The sequence below is a fragment of the Globicephala melas genome, chromosome 4, assembly GCF_963455315.2.
Source record: "Globicephala melas chromosome 4, mGloMel1.2, whole genome shotgun sequence".
Classification (NCBI taxonomy): Eukaryota; Metazoa; Chordata; class Mammalia; order Artiodactyla; family Delphinidae; genus Globicephala; species Globicephala melas.
Genome location: NC_083317.1, coordinates 69109506 through 69129821, shown reverse-complemented (window position 1 = coordinate 69129821; position 20316 = coordinate 69109506). Strand labels below are relative to the sequence as shown.

The window sequence follows — 20316 nt, the reverse complement described above, 5'->3', positions numbered from 1 at the left end:
TCCTCCATGGAAACCCTCGCTGCAGGGACGCAGGACGCAGAACTCAGGTCTCCCAGGTGATCCGAAATCCCGCTCAGCCCAGCGCTCCAGCTGCTCGCCCGGCCCTTCCCGGTGCGGCCTTGCCCCGGCCCCGCCCCCCGCCCCGCCCCCTCCAGGCCCCGCTCCGCCCCGCACCTGGCCAAGCCGAGCTCGCCGGCGTTCTGTGCGTCTCTCGCTCTCCGCCGGAGTGTGACGAGCCGGGGTCCGACAGGGGCCTATTGCGCAAGCGCAGGGCTGCGGACTGCGGGTAGGAGAGGTTTGTCTGCGCGCCGGAGACAATGAGGCGCGGCGTTCGGCGGGCTCCTTCCCGGAAGCGGAAGCTTGGGGGGCGGGCCAAGGGGGGGTCGGGAGTCCGCGGCGGTTAATTCCTTTTACAGTGCGGCTCTGCTTCCCTCCGCATGGGCTTTTCTGAAGCTGCGAGAGATGGTCAGGTCCGGATCTCGACCGGGCCAGGTGAGGTCTGCGGACCTGAGGAGTCCACTGTGAGGGTGGAGAGGGACGGAGGGAGTCCTCGGGCCGGGAGACGTGCAGAGCTCCCTGGGACAAAAAGTAAAAACGGAGACAGTGCTGCCGCACTAAAAATAAATGCTGGGAGAGGAGACGAGGCGGGGGTGGGGTGGGGACCTAATCGTAACACCCTAACACAGCCGCTCTGCCCTTAGATGTATATTCTGTTGTAATCGTTGGGGTCCACCTGAGCGCTGGCTTTGGTGTGGGCCCCGGGTTCGTGTCCAGCCTCCGCCGCTGGGTGGGTGACTTGACCTCTCGGAGTCTCAGGACGTTGTTGCATCAACTACAGGTTCTCGGCTTTTCCAACAAGTGCCGCTACTAGCTGGATCTTCCGTCACAGTTGCTGGTATTTTACTACTAGTTAAAAAAAAAACCACAACTCTCCCAGTTAGTGTCCCTGCATTTAGCCTTACCCCTCCTCAAATGCACGCCCCTCATCGATTCTCTTTTCTGCTTAAAATCCAGCTCTGGAACACTTCTTCCTGTTTTTTTTTTCCAAGATAAAATCTCAGTTCTTTGGCCTGTCCACACAGCCATTTTTCGATCGGGCCCGTGCATTCCTTACCAGCCTCCACCCCCATTCCAGTAATACCCAGAGCTCTTCACCTGTGTGTTCTCCAGTGCCCTGGACGCCCGTGTTCTCTCAGGCCTCTGTGCCTTTCCTCTTTGTTCTGACTAGAATGCCCTTCTCTGCCTGAAATCTTCACTTTCCGTCTCTTGTCCCTCAGCTCAAGGACCACTTACAGAAGTCTTCTCTAACACTCTCACATTTCCATCGTTTGGGTGCCCCTCAGCGCCCCTTTTGTGCCCTTGCTAACCCTTATCAAGCCATTTTTCAGCCTAGAGACATTGCTCGGCTTCCTCCGCTACTAAACAGTTTCTCTGTATTTTCAGGTAATCAGTCAACCAATAGGAATCAGTCAGTCCTCACTCAGACCCTCTACTTAGAGTGATCTTACTCCTCCTTAAGTATATCCACACATGCATCCCTTTGTTTGGTCTTCCTTCATTTATCAACTCACTTTTAATGCTGTCTTCCCCATTAACGTGAATTTTACATTTTTTTTCAAAACCTGGCTCCAGATTTTCTTCATGAGTACTTCCAGAGCAGCCCCACCCTTATAGATCTTTCTTTTATATTGAATGAATGCAGAATACGTGCAGTCAGCAAGGGGGAAAAACATGGTTTTTGTAGTCGCAGTCACCTCCGGATTCAAATTCCAATTCTGCCACTACTGTCATAGTGATAGTAAGCAAAGTACTTTTTACTGTTCCGAGCCTCCTTTTCCTTATCTATAACATAGGTGTAAAATTCTGCCTCAAAGAATTGGGGAGATTAAATGAGAGAACCTGATAAAACATCTGTTTCACACTTGGCATAAATTGTGCAACACAATTTAGCCCCCTTAGAAACAGTTTATTACCATCTCAATGATAATAATAGCAGCTAACATTTGGGTAGCACTACTACAGATATTACATGTAATTTCTCATTTAATCTTCACAACAATCTTAGGAGGTAGATAACACTCCTCATTTTATTGATGAGGAAATTGAGGGATGGAGACTTCAGATAACTTCCTTGCAGTTACACAGCTGGTTAGCAGTGGAGACAGGATTGAGACCCACATAGCTGGTGCCAGAGTCCATTCTTTTAAACATTACTCTTTTAAACATCTCTTAGATATATGACTTTGAACAAGCCACCTTTCTGAAATTTAGGTTCCCATCTCACAGAAGTAATAACAACTCACAGGGTGTGGATTAAATGGAAATGAAAGGCTTTAGTACACTAAATTATTCTACAAATGTAATTTTATCTTGCACTTGTTGGTAGGAGATATGACTCCTAAGAAATATTTACGATTTTCTCAAATAGCAAAGTAGAAAGTTTAATGATAATACTTAGCGGGAGTAAATGTGAGATAAAGCAAACTGATTCTGTCATGCATTGCCATTTGGGGCACTTGTTTTGGAAAGTGGTTTTGCAGTTTGTATCTAGGTCCTTTAAACAACTAATAACCTGTTATCAAATAATTAAGCTTTTAATCTTGAATGTGAAAGGCTATTTTCAGTATATGAAAACATTTCAGGTTTGTTTTTTGACTGTGAAAAATATGAAACAAACCAAGGGCATATTATATTACTTCCACTCAAGGAAATACTACACAACCATTAAAAAATTTGAAGACTATGTTAATATGGAAAAAGACTTAAAAGTAAAAACACAAGACTCAAAATTGCAACTATCTAGTCATGATGACTAAATAAATAATCCATATGAAGCCCCAGTAGCAAATAGCACAGCTATTGACTAGATTTTGGTTTTTAAATACTGTTGTCCACTAAAAGGAACCATGACTTTTGGGAAAAATGGTCAACTCTAGGGCTGAGACCTAGATATATAAAAATAAAATGGAAACAACAGAGTGAAAAGGCAACTTATGGAATGGGAGAAGAATTTGTAAACCATATATCCGATAAAGGGTTCATAAACAAAATATATAAGGAAGTGCTACAACTCAACAGCAAAAAACCAAACAACCTGATTGAAAAATGGGCAAAAGACTTGAATAGGCATTTCTCCAAAGAAGACGTACAAATAAATGGCCAACAGGTATATGAAAAGATGGTCAACATCACTAATCAAGGAAATGCAAATCAAAACCGCAATGAGATATCACCTCACACCTGTTAGGATAACTATTATTAAAAAAAGCACAAAACAACAACAGCAAAAAACAATCCAGAAAATAACAAGTGTTGGTGAGGATGTGGAGAAATTTGAATCTTTGTACACTTGTTGATGGGAACGTAAAAGGGTGCAGCCGCTATGAAAAACAATGTGAAGTTTCCTCAAAAATTAAAAATAGAACTATCATGTGATACAGTAGTCCTCCTTTGGATATTTATCCAGAAAAATTAAAAACAGAATCTTGAGGAGATATTTGCACTCCTATGTTCATGTAACATTATTCACAATAGCCAAGATGTGGTAACAACCTAAATGTCCATTGATGGATTAGTGGATACTCAATGGCATGTTATTCAGCCTTAAAAAAAGGAAGGAAATCCTGCTATATGCAACATGAATGAGCCTTGAGGCTACTATGCTAAGTGAAATAAGCCAGTCACAGGGCAAATATTGCATCATTCCACTTATATAAGGTATCTAAAAATAGTGAAACTCATAGAAGCAGAGGGTAGAATGGTAGTTGCCAGGGGCTGGAGGGAGGAGGAAATGGAGAGTTGCGATTCAATGAGTATAAACTGTTAATTATGCACGATGAGTAAGTTCTGCTATAATCATCATACTATAGTTAACAATACTATGTTGTGCACTTAAAAGTTTGGTAAGAGAGTAGATTTCATGTTACCACAATGAAAAAAAAAACTGGATCAGGTTATTGTAAGCATTAGCTCAAAAAATAATGGGGACATGTTAAAAAGATACAGGAGCCGGTTTAAAAACACTCCTACTGACAGAATCTGGGACAATTTGAGCGTTAGTATAAATAATGATAATAATGCATCATAACCCGTTAAGTAAAACAGGAATCAGTAAGTCCGTACTAACAAATGAAGAAGTACTTCACTAAGGTTGAATGCCAACTAATAAATGTAGAAGGAATGATGTAAGTTAGAAAAATCACCATTTGACAAATGATTAAGGCAAGAATCCTCAACGGATGCTACTGGACGAAAGTTTGATTAATAGGATGTCTGTGTAATTTCAAAGTATCTCCCCACAAAATGCTTAATATTTACAAAGGTAAAAATAGTAACCTTGTAGTGAAAACTCTGATAGGCACCATCTTTAATCAAACTTAACATCGCCAGTAATGGGACAAACTGACATCATATGCCTGCTCATATTGTATTGAGAAGGATACAACATCCCTTTTGTGGTATTCCTGCCAAAAAAGCACAACCTGAAACTAATCATGGGAAAGCAGACAAGTCTAAATGTCCAGAGGGACATTCTACCAAAGTAACTGCTCATACTCTTTAAATATGTCTGTAAAAGACATATGGCTGTAAAAGACAATGAATGACAACCCGAGGATCTGTTCCAGATTAAAGGAGGCTAAAGAGATAGGACAACTTAAAAGGCAACATATGATCCTCGATTGGATGGGGGCCAGAATTTTTTTTCTATAAAGTACAGTGTTGGGATAATTGGCAAAATGTGAATAAGATCTGTAGATTAGATTATAGTATGGTTTCAGTGTTAATTCCCTGATTTTGATAATTATACTTTGGTTATATGAGAGAGTGACCTTGTCCTTAGGAAATATTTAGAAATAAATATTTTTTTATAAATTTATTTTATTTATGTTTGGCTGCGTTGGGTCTTCGTTGCTGCGCACGAGCTTTCTCTAGTTGCAGCGAGCAGGGGCTACTCTTCATTGCAGCGCGCGGGCTTCTCATTGTGCTGGCTTCTCTTGTTGTGGAGCACGGGCTCTAGGCACGTGGGCTTCAGTAGTTGTGGCACAAGGGCTTAGTTGCTCCCCGGCATGTGGGATCCTCCCGGACCAGGGATCGAACCCGTGTCCCCTGCATTGGCAGGCGACTACCCAACCACTGCTCCACCAGGGAAGTCCCAGGAGTAAATATTTAAATATAAAGTGGTATCATGTCTGTAACTTAATCTGAAATGGTTCAGACAAAACGTAATTACATACTTTTTTTTTGAGAGAGAACATGGCAGATGTAGTAAAATGTCAGCAGTTGGGGAATCTTGGTGACATGTATACAATTATTTGTACTATTATTTCAAAATAAAGAATACAAAATAAATTTGAAGGAAATGTGCCAGTGTGATACTGTTACAGGGTGCTTTATTTTGGTTAATTTTCTCTACCTGGTTTTCTGTAATATAACCTAATGTGTGTGTTTTTTGGAGAAATGCTGTATATAATCTTACAATTATGCCATTATTTATCTCAGATAGTATACTAATTTTAATTTTGAAAGATAATTATTGTGGTAGTTGTTTTTAGACCTAGAGCACAATGGTTTGGCTTTTTATTGTGGTCCTGGCCAGGACACCGACATAGATATTGTGAAAGGAAAGATCCTGAGGGGGTCATGCAGGGGCCAGTGGAGCTATGTTACATGGGATCTTACTTCCGCCAGTGTTGGTTCCCACTGCTGGCTTTATGACTCCGTCATATTCGAAGTTATCTTAAGGAGAAGTAAAACTTTTTATCAACCCAATTTAAAAAAATGTATTCTCAGTAGCATTCTTAGAAGGAGAGTGTACATATTCAAGCAAATAATAGAATATTGTATAACTCCAGAAAGTTTAATAGTTAGTGCTCAAAGCTGTCTTGGAATGAAATATGTAAACATGTCAAGAAAAATCCTAAGTGTAACTGCCAACAGTGACTACACCTGAAGGCTAGAATGAGGGAGTGAGTAGGGAATTTAATTGTGTCTTTTAAAAGTTATATTTTGAATAGAGATTATATGATATAAAGTTTTTAAGATATAAAAAGGTATACCATGAAAGTCTCCCTTCTTGCTCTGTCTCCCAGATTGTTTCCCTCCCCAGAGGCAACTACAATTAACTATTTCTTTTGTAACTCTCAAGGTATTGGATGCATGTAGAAGCAAATTTTTTTCTTTATTCTACACAAAAGGTAGCCCACCTAAGGTATTTTTTAAATCAAAAATTAAAAAAGCAACATATGTGTTTAAAAAGAAAGATTGAGAGAATGAGATATAGATAAAGAGGAATGGTAGAGTTTTCATGTGCTAGTCTTGTCAGGCATTCTAAAGAACATGGATAAATAAAATCAGAGTTATGGACTCTGCCCTGTATCTTGAATTAACTTGTATGTTTTGAAGAACTGGGGAATGTAAAACATGTTCAGCGGTTGAGTATAGTCCAAACTTACTATAGTAGATACTTCTGATTAAAATAATATCTCAACTTCATTTTCAGCTTAAATAGACTTAAGACACAAATGTATGTGTTGTTTGCTTGACATTCTATATAGAACAAATTATAAGAGTTCAGTTGTAATTGTGGGTTTTATTAAAAATAGCATGGTTACATATATAAAATGGAGTATTGGGGCTTCCCTGGTGGCGCAGTGGTTGAGAGTCTGCGTGCCGATGCAGGGGACACGGGTTCGTGCTTGGGTCTGGGAAGATCCCATATGCCGCGGAGCGGCTGGACCCGTGAGCCATGGCTGCTGAGCCTGCGCGTCCGGAGCCTGTGCTCCGCAACGGGAGAGGCCGCAACAGTGAGAGCCCCGCGTACCGCAAAAAAAAAAAAAAAAAAAAAAAAAAAGGAGTATTATTCAGCCTTAATAAGGAAGGAAATTTTGTACATGTTACAATATGAAGATATTGTGCTAAGCAAAATAAGCCAGTCACAAAAGTACAAATAGTGTATGATTACATTTATATGAACTTCCCAGAATAGCCAATTAATAGCAACAGAAAGTAGAAGGGTGTTTACCAGGAGCTTAGGGGAGGAGGGGATGAGACGTTAATGATTAATGGGTACAGAATTTCAGTTTGGGAAGATGAAAAAGTTCTGGAGATGGATGGTGGTGTTGGTTGCTCAGCAATGTGAATGTATTTAATGCCACAGAACTGTATACTTTAAAATGGCTAAAATGGTACATTTTATTTTGTGTATGTTTTACCACAGTAAAAAAGGGAACGGAAACAATGAATAACATTTCAGGTTTTGTCCAAATAGCATACTGAGAATGTAATAGAAAAAATATTTGTATATATACTACAATATAATGCATTATGTCATAGGTATTATCTTCAGGAAAGCACACTGGACCTGCTAAATTAACAAATGGAAAGAAAGGGTAAGTATGTAAAGAAGTTTACAACTTCAGGAAATCTCAAGAGATTTTCAAGTGTTTGGGCTAGACTAAATTTTTCCTACCCTAGAGAACTAAATGGGTCTCTACCTTCACAAAAGTCTGGGGAGGGACTTTTCATATCTTACCCATGTTGATCATTTTAGTCTTTACAATCTTCATAAAGTCCTGCATAAATCCATCTTTTACATGGACAAACTTTCTTATCCAACCTTCACTGGAAAGAGAATGTCTATTTATAATATATTTTGGGAAAACAACTTTTTGTGTCATATGTAAAGATATTAACAAACTTGTTTTCTAGGACCCATTTGAGAAAGATATCTCGTCTTAATGCAGATTCTGGCTATCCCACTCATTCTGATTCAGAAAGTCAGGTAAGATTAAACTGAATAGATACAATATATGCTATTTTAATTAGTTTTCAGGTAAAAGCTAAGAAGTGGGAATAAAAATTCAAAAGTAAAGTATTAATTGCTCTAATGAAGACTTTTTACTTTAAAACAAGTCTGCTACCAATAATAAATTGCTTCTAAATAGGGAAATTTTTAAATTACAGAATTTTTTTTTCCTGCATTAAAATTTTGTGTACAAATTTCTAAATGACTTTCTCTTTGCAGACTGAAACTGTACAAGGGCTTGATGGTTGTGCTGCTTTGCTGCGGGACATTTTGAGAAATGAAGATTCAGGTTTTATTTTTTAAATGCTTCTTTGCTGATCACCTTTTCTCAATTAAGTAGTTCTTTTAATGCTAATGAATTTTTGTTTTAATTAATAGTAGGTTCAGAAATAGCATATTCAGAAAACAGATATAACCCCAGACCTGTAGAAAGCAAACGATATGGATCTAAAAAGAAAGGACATGAAAAACATACTGTACCTTCTGTAGTCTGGAAGGAAATTTGTAAGTATTTTTTTCTCTTATTTATTTAAATATAATACTTAATTCTGGGGGTTTTGATAAATTATTGGGATTATGCAGTTGGATTCATTTTAATAACATTGGTTATTCAGGTGTGTGTGTGTGCTTGTGCTTTTTTTCCCCTCTGTTCAGCTTCTAATCACTGAGTAGTTACTTTTCCAAGAAGAAAAGTAGGAAAAAAAGTGGCTAGGTTTGTAGGAGGAAAGGTTCAAACTCACTTTGACATTTGGGAGGTATATAGAGTTATCTTTGTTCTCCCTGCCCCTTGTTTTCATAGATATTCACAAATTGGTTGGGTTTCATGTGTATATTTATTGTTTTAAAAATACTTTATGTATATATATATATATATATATATATATATATTTTAAGTAGGTTCAATAGCTCAATTTTTGAGCTGCACAGTTAGAAGACATGGTAATAGGAAGGTAAAATTCCAAGTTGGATAAGATATGTAAGGAAAGAAGGCCTGCCACTGACTGATGGTGACTGTGGCCAAGGATGTTTTATACCCTCACAGTTAATCTTGCTGACTTAATTAAGTGTAATAATTCAGCAAGCAGTTTAGAATAATCAAGTTTTGATTATGTTGTTCCATAGAGGCCTGTAGAACAAGATAGCCCAAAATGGAAATGAAAAAGTCCATAATGGGGCTTCCATGGTGGCGCAGTGGTTAAGGGTTCAATCTCTGGTCCAGGAAGATCCCACATGCCATGGAGCAACTAAGCCTGTGTGCCACAACTACTGAGCCTGTGCTCTAGAGCCTGCGAGCCACAACTACTGAAGCCCGTGCGCCTAGAGCCCATGCTCCGAAACAAGAGAAGCCACCACAACGAGAAGCCCTTGCACCGCAACTAAGAGTAGCCCTCACTCATTGCAACTAGAGAAAGCCCACATGCAGCAACGAAGACCCAACACAGCCAAAATTAAATAAATAAATTTATTTAAAAAGAAAAAATAAAAGTCCACAATGGGAATTCAGATGGTCAAGAATGGAACCAGCTAGTTCCACAGTTCAGGTGGGCCAAAAATGTTAACACAGCAGTGCACGCTTAGATTCAGCTTAGGCAAGGAGTGAAGTCTAGAAAATTATCTATAGCAATAGCCCTGGGTATTAAGAGATCAGGATCCAGGCAAAGAGGCTGAGAAAACGAGGGCAGAACATTCATAGGACTAGAGGTTGATGTTGCAGGTGGTCCTGAGTCAGAGAACTAAGGCAGAGGAAACAACTTACTAACCTATCTTGGAGGCCAGTCACATTTAGCCTCGTATTGTCTTGACCTGCTCTGCTCAAGATGGCAGTCTGTAGCCAAATGTGGCCATTGAACATTCCAAGTATGGCTAGTACAACCAAGGAGCTGAATTGTAAATGTTATTTAATTTTACTTAAATTTAATTTTAATTTGAAAACTGGTACTTGATCCAGTTATTAGAAAACTTTTAAGTATGTTTGGAATAACAGGTACATGAATCTACTTTTTTCAACTGTAAATTTTATTAAATCTAATACAGATCAAGGATTTCTGATGAAAATTTACCATCCAGATTGAGATGTGCTTAATAGTAAAATACACAGTATGCTTAGAATATTTAACGCAAAAAATAACTTAATGTTAATTACTTATTGAAATATTAATATTTTGGCTATATTGATTTGAATAAAACATGAAAATTAATTTTACCCATTTTTAATTTTTTTAATATTGCTACTGGAAAATTTAAAGTTGCATATATGGTTTACATTATATTTCTATTGGACAACATTGGTCTAAACCAGGGTCAGCATACTACAGCCAGTTTTGCTTTATAAATAATGTTTAGTCATTTATTTTGTAAATAAAGTTTTATCAGAGCACAGCCATACTAATTCATTTATGTATTTTCTTCTTTTTTTTTAAGTATTATTATTATATTTTTTTGGCTGCATTGCGTCTTAGTTGCGGCACACTGGATCTTCATTGAGACACGTGGGATCTTTTGTTGTGACCCACGGGTTCTTCATTGTGGTGCACAGGCTTCTCTCTGGTTGTGGTGTGCAGGTTTTCTCTCTCTACTTGTGGCACGTGGGCTCCAGGGTGCGTGGGCTCTGTAGTTTGCAGCACGTGGGCTCTCTCCTTGAGGTGCTCAAGCTCAGCAGTTGTGGCGCACAGGTTCAGTTGCCCAGCGGCATGTGGGATCTTAGTTCCTCGACCAGGGATCGAACCTGTGTCGCCTGCATTGGAAGGCGGATTCTTTACCATGGACCACCAGGGAAGTCCCTCATTTATGTATTTTCTATGGCTACTTTTGTGCTGCAGTGGCAGAGTTGAGTAGTTGTGACAGAGACAGTCGGCCCTGCTAAACGTAATATGTTTATTCTCTAGCCTTTTAAGAAAAAGTGTGCTCACCCCTGGTCTAATTCTTAAAGTAGAAGCCCATTTTGGGGGCCCAGTGGACAAAGAAAGGAGTGGTAGCGCCATCTACCTATTCCTCCAGTCTCTTACTTTTTTTTCTCAAGGCAGGTTATTTTTTGTCCAGGGCTCCCTTTCTCAGGGAACTCTCATTTAGAGTGTACATGGCTGGCAATGGTGCCGTGGTAGCAACTTGTTGGATCCCAGCTTAGCTGTTTGTTATCAGAGTTCCAACAGAAAATAGATGGCTACACTCAAATTAAGATAATTCTAAGATGGTTTATTTACAAAGAAACTCATTACAAAGATGTGACTAGAGTATACGGAAACCACAGGGATTGTACTAGCCCAGTGCTAGCAGCAGGAACAGAGCTTTTATTATCCTTAGGCCTTAAGGAATGTGGTGAGGAAGAGGGTACTGGGACTCAAGAGATACTGTTGTGTAGAGTAGGCTGCCTTGAGAAGAGCAGTGACAAAGCCAGCCCAAGGTGGCCTCATAGAGAGGGAGTTGGGAATAAATACTTTGAATTCGTGCTTCTTCCTTTCCATGATAATGCTGAGACTCCCATTGGATTGGACCCAACTGGAACCCTGTTGTATATCTGGTCTGGGATTTGATTTTCATTCTTACAACTAATAATTTAGCCTTACTGTGTCATGCATGTTGACAGGAGACACGAGACTCTGGGTCAGAGACAAAGGACTTTATTACTCATGCACAGCAGCATATTTGTCTTGGTTCTCCCTTGCTGCCATTTCCCACTGGGATGATAGGATGGACCCAGGTGGATACTGCACATGCTGTAGGTTTAAGCTTCAGCTGACGACCGCTGAGCTTGGGGAATCCACTGATTTTGTAGTAAGTAGTAAGCAAGCCTGTACTTGTCTCAGGGGGAAACATTACCTTATCCCTCAAAGTTGCTCAGTACAAACACAACCCTGAGAAATGGCCCAGGCAAAGAGCTTAGGTCAAGGCCTTACTTTTTTGGTAGACCCAGCAAAACATGTAGGAGCAGAAGAGACCCATGAAGGAATGTCTCTTAAAATGTAATCCATACAGATTAGCATCCGAGAGAGAGCAGAGCAGGGTGGAGACGGGTAGAAGACAGGTTTGGGGAAGCAAATGAGAGAGATCTAGCATTCTGGGCCCCTGGCATTAAATTCTTCTTTGGATTAGAGTCAAATCAGCAGTTCTGGCCCGTGATCAGGATATAATCTTATTGTCATTTCCCCTACACTTTCATCCTCGGAAAGACCTATATCCCATAGGACAGTCTCCTTTAGGGTTGCAGTATTAGAAGTGGTTCTCATTGACTTACTCCTAAGGTTGACTCTTCAGAAGCAGAAGCCTCTTTCCCTTTGCTTAAATTACTCTTTTTTAGTTTACCAAACTGTAGCACTGTCTAGAAAGGATCATCTTTTTTTTCTTTTTTGTGGTTAGCAGCTGTTAACCAGTACAAGGTTTTTGCTCTGTTGGCACAGTGCTCAAAATACACAAAAACCAAACTCAGCACTTGCTTTCTTTTCCATCTCTGCATAAGTGAGATAATCATAACTAGAACTTTAGGAATCTATTACAGCATGTTAACTGGTATCTATGTATCATTTTAACTTTAGCATACATTATCTTACTATTTGGTGTTAACTGTCTTCTGGGGCTTGGGCTCCTTACTTACTTTCTGTCTGGTACCTCCCTGATCACTGAGCGTCTGTGGAGTCACGCTCTCCCACCCCGTTGCATACTGGGAGGAAGGAGGCAGAAAGGCAGTTCCAGAGGTGCGTTGAGAGCTTGCTTGAGAGTGCTCCTGACACTCAAAGAAAAAAGACATTTTTTTAATAAGCAACTTTTTACATCTTGATAACTGTGTTGAATGCTGTGGGCATGTGACCTACTTTCAGTATCATGTATATATTTCTGCCCTCACCTTGGGGAAATAAACTGCTACAGGCAGAATATTTTGAGCTTTGATTGCCCGTATCAAGGCCAGGTGTTCTTTCACGTATTTCACATTATAATAGGCATCCAGCAGCTCTTATCCGCAGTAGATGTCTGTTCTGTATTTGGGTGGCAGGAATTATCTTACCTGTCAGACAATGCTTGTACATCCAAGCAACAGTGCTGTACAGCAGCTAAAATTCAAGGACAGAAAAAGTTTTGTGGACTGAATAAATAGTTATCACCTGACACCAGTTAGGCATTGCTGTCCTAAGCTGTTTGGTAAAATGTTTATGTAGGGTGCTTTTTTATAGTGAACAAGAGCAAGAAAATATACTTCATTTGTATAGTAACAGGCTTATTTTGTTGTTGGTGGTGTTTTTTTTTTTAATTTTAAAATTGTGTATCCATTTATGGTTTTTAACTTGTCTTAGATAATTTGCTTTAAGGTTTTGTCTCTTAAATACAGATATACAACATTCTCAGTAGAGTTTCACCTAGAGTGAGTTAATAAAGGAGCAAAGTAAGTCATGTTAATTCTAAAGCTTTGAATTTTAAGAAGTGTTTGAGGTTTATTAATTTATGTTGGATGATGCCATCTGCTGGCAAAGGCATAATATTGTAGCTCCTCTTTATCAGAGATTGTGAAAACCATCCCTTGAAAAGTGAATGAGTGCCAGTGCTTGGGAACTATGAGTGTAAAATCTGAGAATTCCTCAAACCAGACAATTCTTATCCTATGGGACCAAAAGAAACCCAGGAGCAGAAGAGAGACCTAGGAATCAGGAGGAAAGGAAGAGTAATGTGCTGGATGGCCGTGGGCTGCCTGTGATCTCACCCTTCATCATTTTAGATTTCAAAGTTAAACTATTTTAGGAGGATGCTTTTCCATTTGATTTATTATAAAATTGTATTTCCACTAAGAAATAATTTTTTTTTACAGAAATGTTTATTAACCAATTTGTTGTAGCTCATATATTCAGGGAGTGAAGAATAATTGTTACTGCATGTCACCTCAGAGGGCACATGGTTAGAGATATTTTATTGATAGCAGTTGGGAAGATTGTGAATATGAAATATTTATTTGTCCGTATTAAGACTTTGTAGCCATTTGGGAATAGATATAACATTTATTGAGTTCTCACTATGTGCTAGACATTGGTACTTTACATGTGCTGTTTACTTTTCACAACAATCTTATGAAACAGATAATGCTCTTATCATCATTTTTCTGATGAGGAAGAGGAGGCCAAGAGAGGTTGAATAATTTGCCAGAAGTTATTCAGCTAGTAACTGTTAGAGCTCATATTCAGGCCAAGGAAGTATGTTCACAGCAATAGATTATCTCAAAAGGAAGAGTATAGCCCAAGTCAAAATGGAAGCATCCAATATCTCCAACCATTTTCATAGTCAAATATTAATTTAGTAGTATTTTTCTATCTTTATTGGTTATAATATTTCATCTGCCTTTAACTTTTTGCTTTTACTTGTAAGTTTTATGCTTTTAGCAATGTTTTTATTTTCAATAAATTGTATATGTATTTGGGGAATTCCATACCATTTTAAAAAATTTAACTGTTTTCACTTTTTAAATAATTAAGGAGTAACTTTCATAAAGCAAGTGCATAAATCTCAATAAATTTTTGCATATGGGGTACACCCATATCACCCAGATGAAAATATAGAACATTTTCAGTACCCTACCAGGCTTCTACCCCTCAGTATTCTCACCACCACCTATCTCCTCATCCTTGAGTAACCACTTTTCTGACTTCTATCTCCATTGGATAGTTCTATTAGTTTTGAACTTCATGTAAATGCAGTTGTACACTATGTAGTCTTGTGTCTGACTCTCACACAACATCATATCTGTTAATTTCATATAGGTAGTTTGAGTATATCAGTAATTTGTTCTTTTCCATTGCTGTATAGTTTCAGATGACTATACCACAATTCATCCATTTCTACTATTCATGGCTATTTGGGTGTTTTCAGTTTTTGGCTACTGCAAATAAAGCTGTTGTGAGCATTCTCATACACATCTTTTAGTACAGGGGTCCCCAGTTCCTCCCCCCACGGCCTCTTAGGAACCGGGACGCACAGCAGGAGGTGAGCCACAGGTGAGCCAGCAAAGCTTCCTCTGCCGCTCCCCATGGCTCCCCACCACTCCCCACCGCCCCCCACCGCCCCCCACCGCTCCCTCTGGCTCCCCATCACTCCCCATGGCTCGCATTACAGCCTGAACCATTCCCCCACCCACCCCGGTCTGTGGAAAAATTGTCTTCCGCGAAACCGGTCCCTGGTGCCAAAAAGGATGGGGACCACTGTTTTAGTAGACATAAATACTCATTTCTGTTAGGTATATACCCAGAAGTGTAATTGCTATGTCATAGAATATATATTTAGCTTTGGTAAGCTTTTGCCAAAAGCTGTATATTTTTCTGAACTTACTTTGTACTCTGATAACCTATGATCTACCAAGAACACTCTCATTTCTATTAATAGTCTTTAAAAAAACATTTGGCAAGGGGATCTTATTAGACAAAGAAATAGATTTTGATAGTGATCTATAGAGTAGTGCTATGTAGAAAACTCTTGTTTGTCATGTATTAGTTTATTAATACCAGGTTTCTACTTTGTACTGCTTTGTACATAGATTAATACAAGACACTGTGGGAGAAAGTAATGAAGTATAAATACAGTCCTGCCTAAAGAATCTTATAGTTTAGTCAGGTAGACAAGAGAATGAAAGATAAGCAATATAGTACAATATGCAAGTGATATATGATTTGTATAGACAATATGTGCTCTGGGATGGTGGAGAGCAGTCACTAGACTAGAATGACTGGAAAAGGCTTCGTGGAAGAGAGAAGCCTTCAGATGAGCTTTGGTGAGTAGGTAGAATTGAATTGGAAAGAATGGTTCATCATGAGTGATGTTTTGGGAAAGTGAGAAAAGCTTGTTTTAGGTGTCTAAAATGGCCCGACTGGAATGAAAAATTTCTTAGTTGAGAGTGTTGGGAAGATGGTTGGAAAAGTATGTCATGGTTAAGCTTTGGAGACTTTAAATGTCAGGTTAAGTTCTTGTCTGAGAGCCCAATGTGTAGATTAAATCTACTTTTATTCTCACTCTAAAAGCTCTGATTTATTCATCTTTATCATTATTATTATTATTGTCAAAGCATCAGAATTGTACAAGGTATCTGTCTTTTCTATTGCATTCCCCCTCTCAAGAGCATGAGCTGGACAAGGAGCAAGGTGAAAGAGTTTTACTGGATTTTAGAGAGAAGTAACCCCCCTAAGAGAGGTCTTTATAATTGGAGAGATTTTATTAGTAGTGTTTAATAAAGATTTTAAAGACATAGTGTAGATGATTTTTGACTGGAGAACCTAATTCATTACTTACTTTAAAAAAATCATTTGAGGGCTTCCCTGGTGGCGCAGTGGTTGGAGTCCGCCTGCCAATGCAGGGGGATACGGGTTCGTGCCCCGGTCCAAGAAGATCCCACATGCCGCGGAGCGGCTAGGCCTGTGAGCCATGGCCGCTGAGCCTGCATGTCCGGAGCCTGTGCTCCGCAACGGGAGAGGTCACAACAGTGAGAGGCCCGTGTACCGCAAAAAAAAAAAAAAAAAAATCATTTGAGGTGATTTTCTTTAGGGGTGATAGCTACTTCTGAGAGTCCTTTTTTCCCTAATATCTTATGGTAAAGGTTTTTGAAGAATTGTATTTCAAGGACTTTTTTCCCTTCTTCCACATTAGTATCTTCAGATAATAAGAAAGAGATTCCTAATGATGCTTCTGCTGGAAGTGAAAGAGACTCATCAGATATACCACAAAATTGGTCACTACAAGATCATTATAGAATGTATTCACCCATAATATACCAAGCCCTCTGTGAGCATGTGCAGACTCAAATGTCACTGATGAATAACTTGGCTTCAAAGAACAACCCTAAAGGAATTCCTACTGCACCTTGCCACACTGTGTCTGGTTCTGGTTAGTATGAATGACGTTTTAAAAGGCATGATTATAAGCTCTAATTAAGTTGCCTGGTAATTGTATAAGCAGTCTGAGATGTGAATGACTTTTTTTTCCCTTTTCCCTTTTAGAATCTCAGGCATCTTCATATTCTAATTATAGCTTATCCACCTCTACCCCAGTCCAGTTACTTCAGCAACCACCCTGCCCTCCAGTGGTTCATTCTGTGAGTACAGTTTATATACTATATAAGTAGTAATTTGCTTTTAGAAATTGTCATCTTGAGAGAAAATTGAATTTGCTGATTGTATCTTAATGCCCTAGGATGTAAAGACCAATTATTTTTTCAAGTTATTTTGTATTAGAAAAGTTTTACTTATTAATTGGGGGAGGGGGAAAGGGTGAAGGGGGAAAGGGAAAGAGATTACTTGAAAAAAGAAATCACCCATACCTACCACCCAGGCATAATTGCTGTTGACACGTTGATAGAGCATGTTCCAGTTATTTAATTCTCTGTGTAGGTTTTGTTTTCTGGTTTTAATTTGTTAAGTTAGTTTTCTTTTAAAAATATCATCATAATTAAATTTTATAACGTTTTATATACTGCTTTTTTCACTTAACACTTTATTGTAATTTACCTTTTTGAAATTTTTAATAAGTTGTTAATACTCTGTGTAGTGAATATACCATGGTCTGTGTGACTACTCACCTATGGTTAGACATTTAAGGAAGTTTTTACCACTATAACATTTCTCTAAATATATTTGTGCAAAAGCTTTTTCACCTTATTTTCTTACATTGTAATTTCCCAAAGTGGGATTTTGTTTAGTCCCAAAGTAGACTAATTTTTGATGTCTTTAAACCATGTGTGATATTTGTAAACGATCTATTTTAGTCATGGCTTTATAATGTTCCCATATTGCAGAGGCTTTAAAAAGCTAGAATATTGTGCTGAGGGGAAATTCAGTTTATTTACTGGTAATCTATAACTCTATCCTGCAAATGTCATCTTCTAACATTTTTCGTTTGAATTTATTATAGTTAATGCCTACAAGTCAGTGCTCACATTTTTGAAGGCTTAACTTGTTTTTTTCTTTCTTTAGGAAGTTCAGACTGATGGTGACAACCAGTTTATATCACAAGGTAGAACAATTCCTGTGGACTGTACTGATGATGTTCTAAGGAATTCCTTCAGTACTAGTCTTGGAGTTCCATGTAGCCTGCCCCAAACTGACAAACCAGCTACTCCAACATTTCAGCAGCTGGGTCTTGCTAATGGAATTCTGCCACAACAAAGAGTTCCTAAGGAACCGGACCTACTAAAGGGTTTCCAAACATACACGAAACTGTTGGGTTCTCATCCAGACAGTCAGACTTGCTGCAGCCCCACCCTATTACAGCCAGATTTCTTGGCTATTGAAGAAGAAAAATATGTTAAAGAACAAATTGGAGAGGTTAGAAGTGAAAGAAAGGATTTAAACATACCCGTGCAAGATACAAGAATAAAGGATGTGCAGAATGCAAAAAATGTGAACCAGAGTGCTGAAAAAGTTAGAACTATCAAGTATTTGTTGGGAGAGCTCAAGGCCCTGGTAGCAGAACAAGGTAGATAAAGACTTTCTTTATAATTTTCTGTGGCACGTCATTTATTTTATTTTTTTTATAATTTTAGCATTAATTAATTAATTTTTTAAATTATTTTTTATGGCTGCATTGGGTCTTTCGTTGCTGTGCACAGGCTTCCTCTAGTTGCTGTGAGCAGGGGCTACTCTTTGTTGCAGCGTGTGGGCTTCTGACTGCAGTGGCTTCTCGTTGTGGAGCACGGGCTCTAGGCACACGGGCTTCAGTAGTTGTGGTGCACATTCTCAGTAGTTGTGGCACGGGCCGTAGAGTGCAGGCTCAGTAGTTGTGGCACATGGGCTTAGTTGCTCCACGGCATGTGGAATCTTCCTGGACCAGGGATCAAACCATGTCCCCTGCATTGGCAGGCAGATTCTTAACCACTGCACCACCAGGAAAGTCCCTGTGGCATGTCATTTAAATTCAGAATAACTGACATGGAGTTTGTGATATTTTCCATAGAAATATGTCTTGTGCTAATGAGGAAATGAATTTTGTCTGTTTTATTCTTATTTTTTAGGTTTTGCTCCTCTTGTTTCCTGTGGATTTGAAATGTGCTAGGGAATATCAAACAGTCTTTTACTTGAAAGTGTGTATTCATTCTGCTTGATTCAAAGGACCTTGAAAAGATTCAACCAGTTATAGAGATAAACTTTAAGGGGTTAGAGGACCCTAAACATGATTAACTCCCTAGAATAGAATGATAATTCTTTCCTATTTTAAAAAGGTGCAGAAAATTTCCTCTCATCATTTCTTTAATAACCAACTGTTATAATGTTTAACAAATCTCACTTTGAGAAGGAACCTAAAACTTTTTATGCCCTTTTAAATTCACTCTTGGGATTTTTTAATTAAATCAAGAAAAATGTCTTGGGTGGAGTTAAGAGACATTTGAGCCAGGTCATATTCATATGTTTTCATTATAGGTGCATATTCTAAATAATGGCTTTCATTTGGAGTGAGTTACAGATTTGTCTTCTAGAAAACACAGTAATTAATTGTGGAAGCACTGATTGAATACCTAATATTTGCAGGCTGACAAAAAAAGTACCAAATGTTAAAATTTATCTAAAGGATTGTAGCACTGTTGATCCAGTGGTTTAATATATTAAAATCTCCTATGGTTTTAGACTTTAAGTTTGTTACTATTTTCTTAACCAAATACTTAATCATTGGCAACAATAATAATAGTAACAATATCATTTACTGAGTGCTTACCATGTGCCCAGCACTGTGCTAAGTGTTTTATATGCATTATCTCGTTTAATCCTCACAGCAACCCTATGAGGTACTGTTATTGTCCCCATTTTACAGATGAGGAAACTGAGGCTTGCAGAACAGTATTTCATTTAATCCTCTCAGCAACCCCATGAGGTACTGTTGTTATCTCCACTTAACTATGAAGAAACCTAGGCTTCAACAGTTAAGTAATTTGACTAAGGTACATTGCTAGAAAATGGTGGAGCCCAGGTCTCGGCCTCCAATGCTTACAAGTAAAACCCCTCTATGGAGGATTGGTAGAAGTCTGCTCTGTAATTGGGCACAGTTGTTTACTATGTGCGTGTAAACATTCCATCAGGGTGTTAAAATACTCATGGAATTGAGTAAATTTTTGTAACTAGAATACACTTTACCTCTTTTGGATATCAGACAGTTAATATTATATTTATCAAATGTTTTCAGTTCACAGAAAATTTGAATAGAAATGAGGGGACAAAAATAAAAGGACAAAAGATCTAAAATCTACCTTCTCCCTGTGGCTGTTTGCCACCTCCCAAACCATCCACTCCCCACAATTAATAACAAAAATGATAACTGCTTTTGATGCTACATCAAATGAAGTGTAGCTGATTGTGTTAACCTACTTTATAAAATTAAATAATAAAATCTTATCTTAGTAGACCTTTCCTCAATGTGTTGCCAAATTGAATCACCTAAAGTGAGTTATTTGTTTATGCCAGGATCAAAGGTTGTATTATAAATGTTAATACTGTAATTAATTATAGGAAACCCTTTAGCAATTATAGGAGTCTAATATAGTCTTTTGGTAAATGTGAACTAGGAGA

General features: G+C 38.6%; 1 protein-coding gene across 1 annotated transcript in view; it reads left to right on the top strand.

Annotated features, from left to right (window-relative positions):
• Positions 1 to 354: 354 nt before the first annotated feature.
• CCDC14 (coiled-coil domain containing 14) overlaps positions 355 to 20316 on the top strand; it is a 44959-nt gene continuing 24997 nt past the window's right edge. Inside the window, exons 1-8 of the mRNA XM_030858615.2 lie at positions 355 to 492; positions 7333 to 7388; positions 7708 to 7780; positions 8024 to 8093; positions 8183 to 8308; positions 16412 to 16648; positions 16762 to 16856; positions 17734 to 18235. Coding sequence (XP_030714475.1) covers positions 463 to 492; positions 7333 to 7388; positions 7708 to 7780; positions 8024 to 8093; positions 8183 to 8308; positions 16412 to 16648; positions 16762 to 16856; positions 17734 to 18235 — 1189 coding nt within the window. The 5' untranslated portion in view covers positions 355 to 462. The remainder of the gene's footprint in view (positions 493 to 7332; positions 7389 to 7707; positions 7781 to 8023; positions 8094 to 8182; positions 8309 to 16411; positions 16649 to 16761; positions 16857 to 17733; positions 18236 to 20316) is intronic.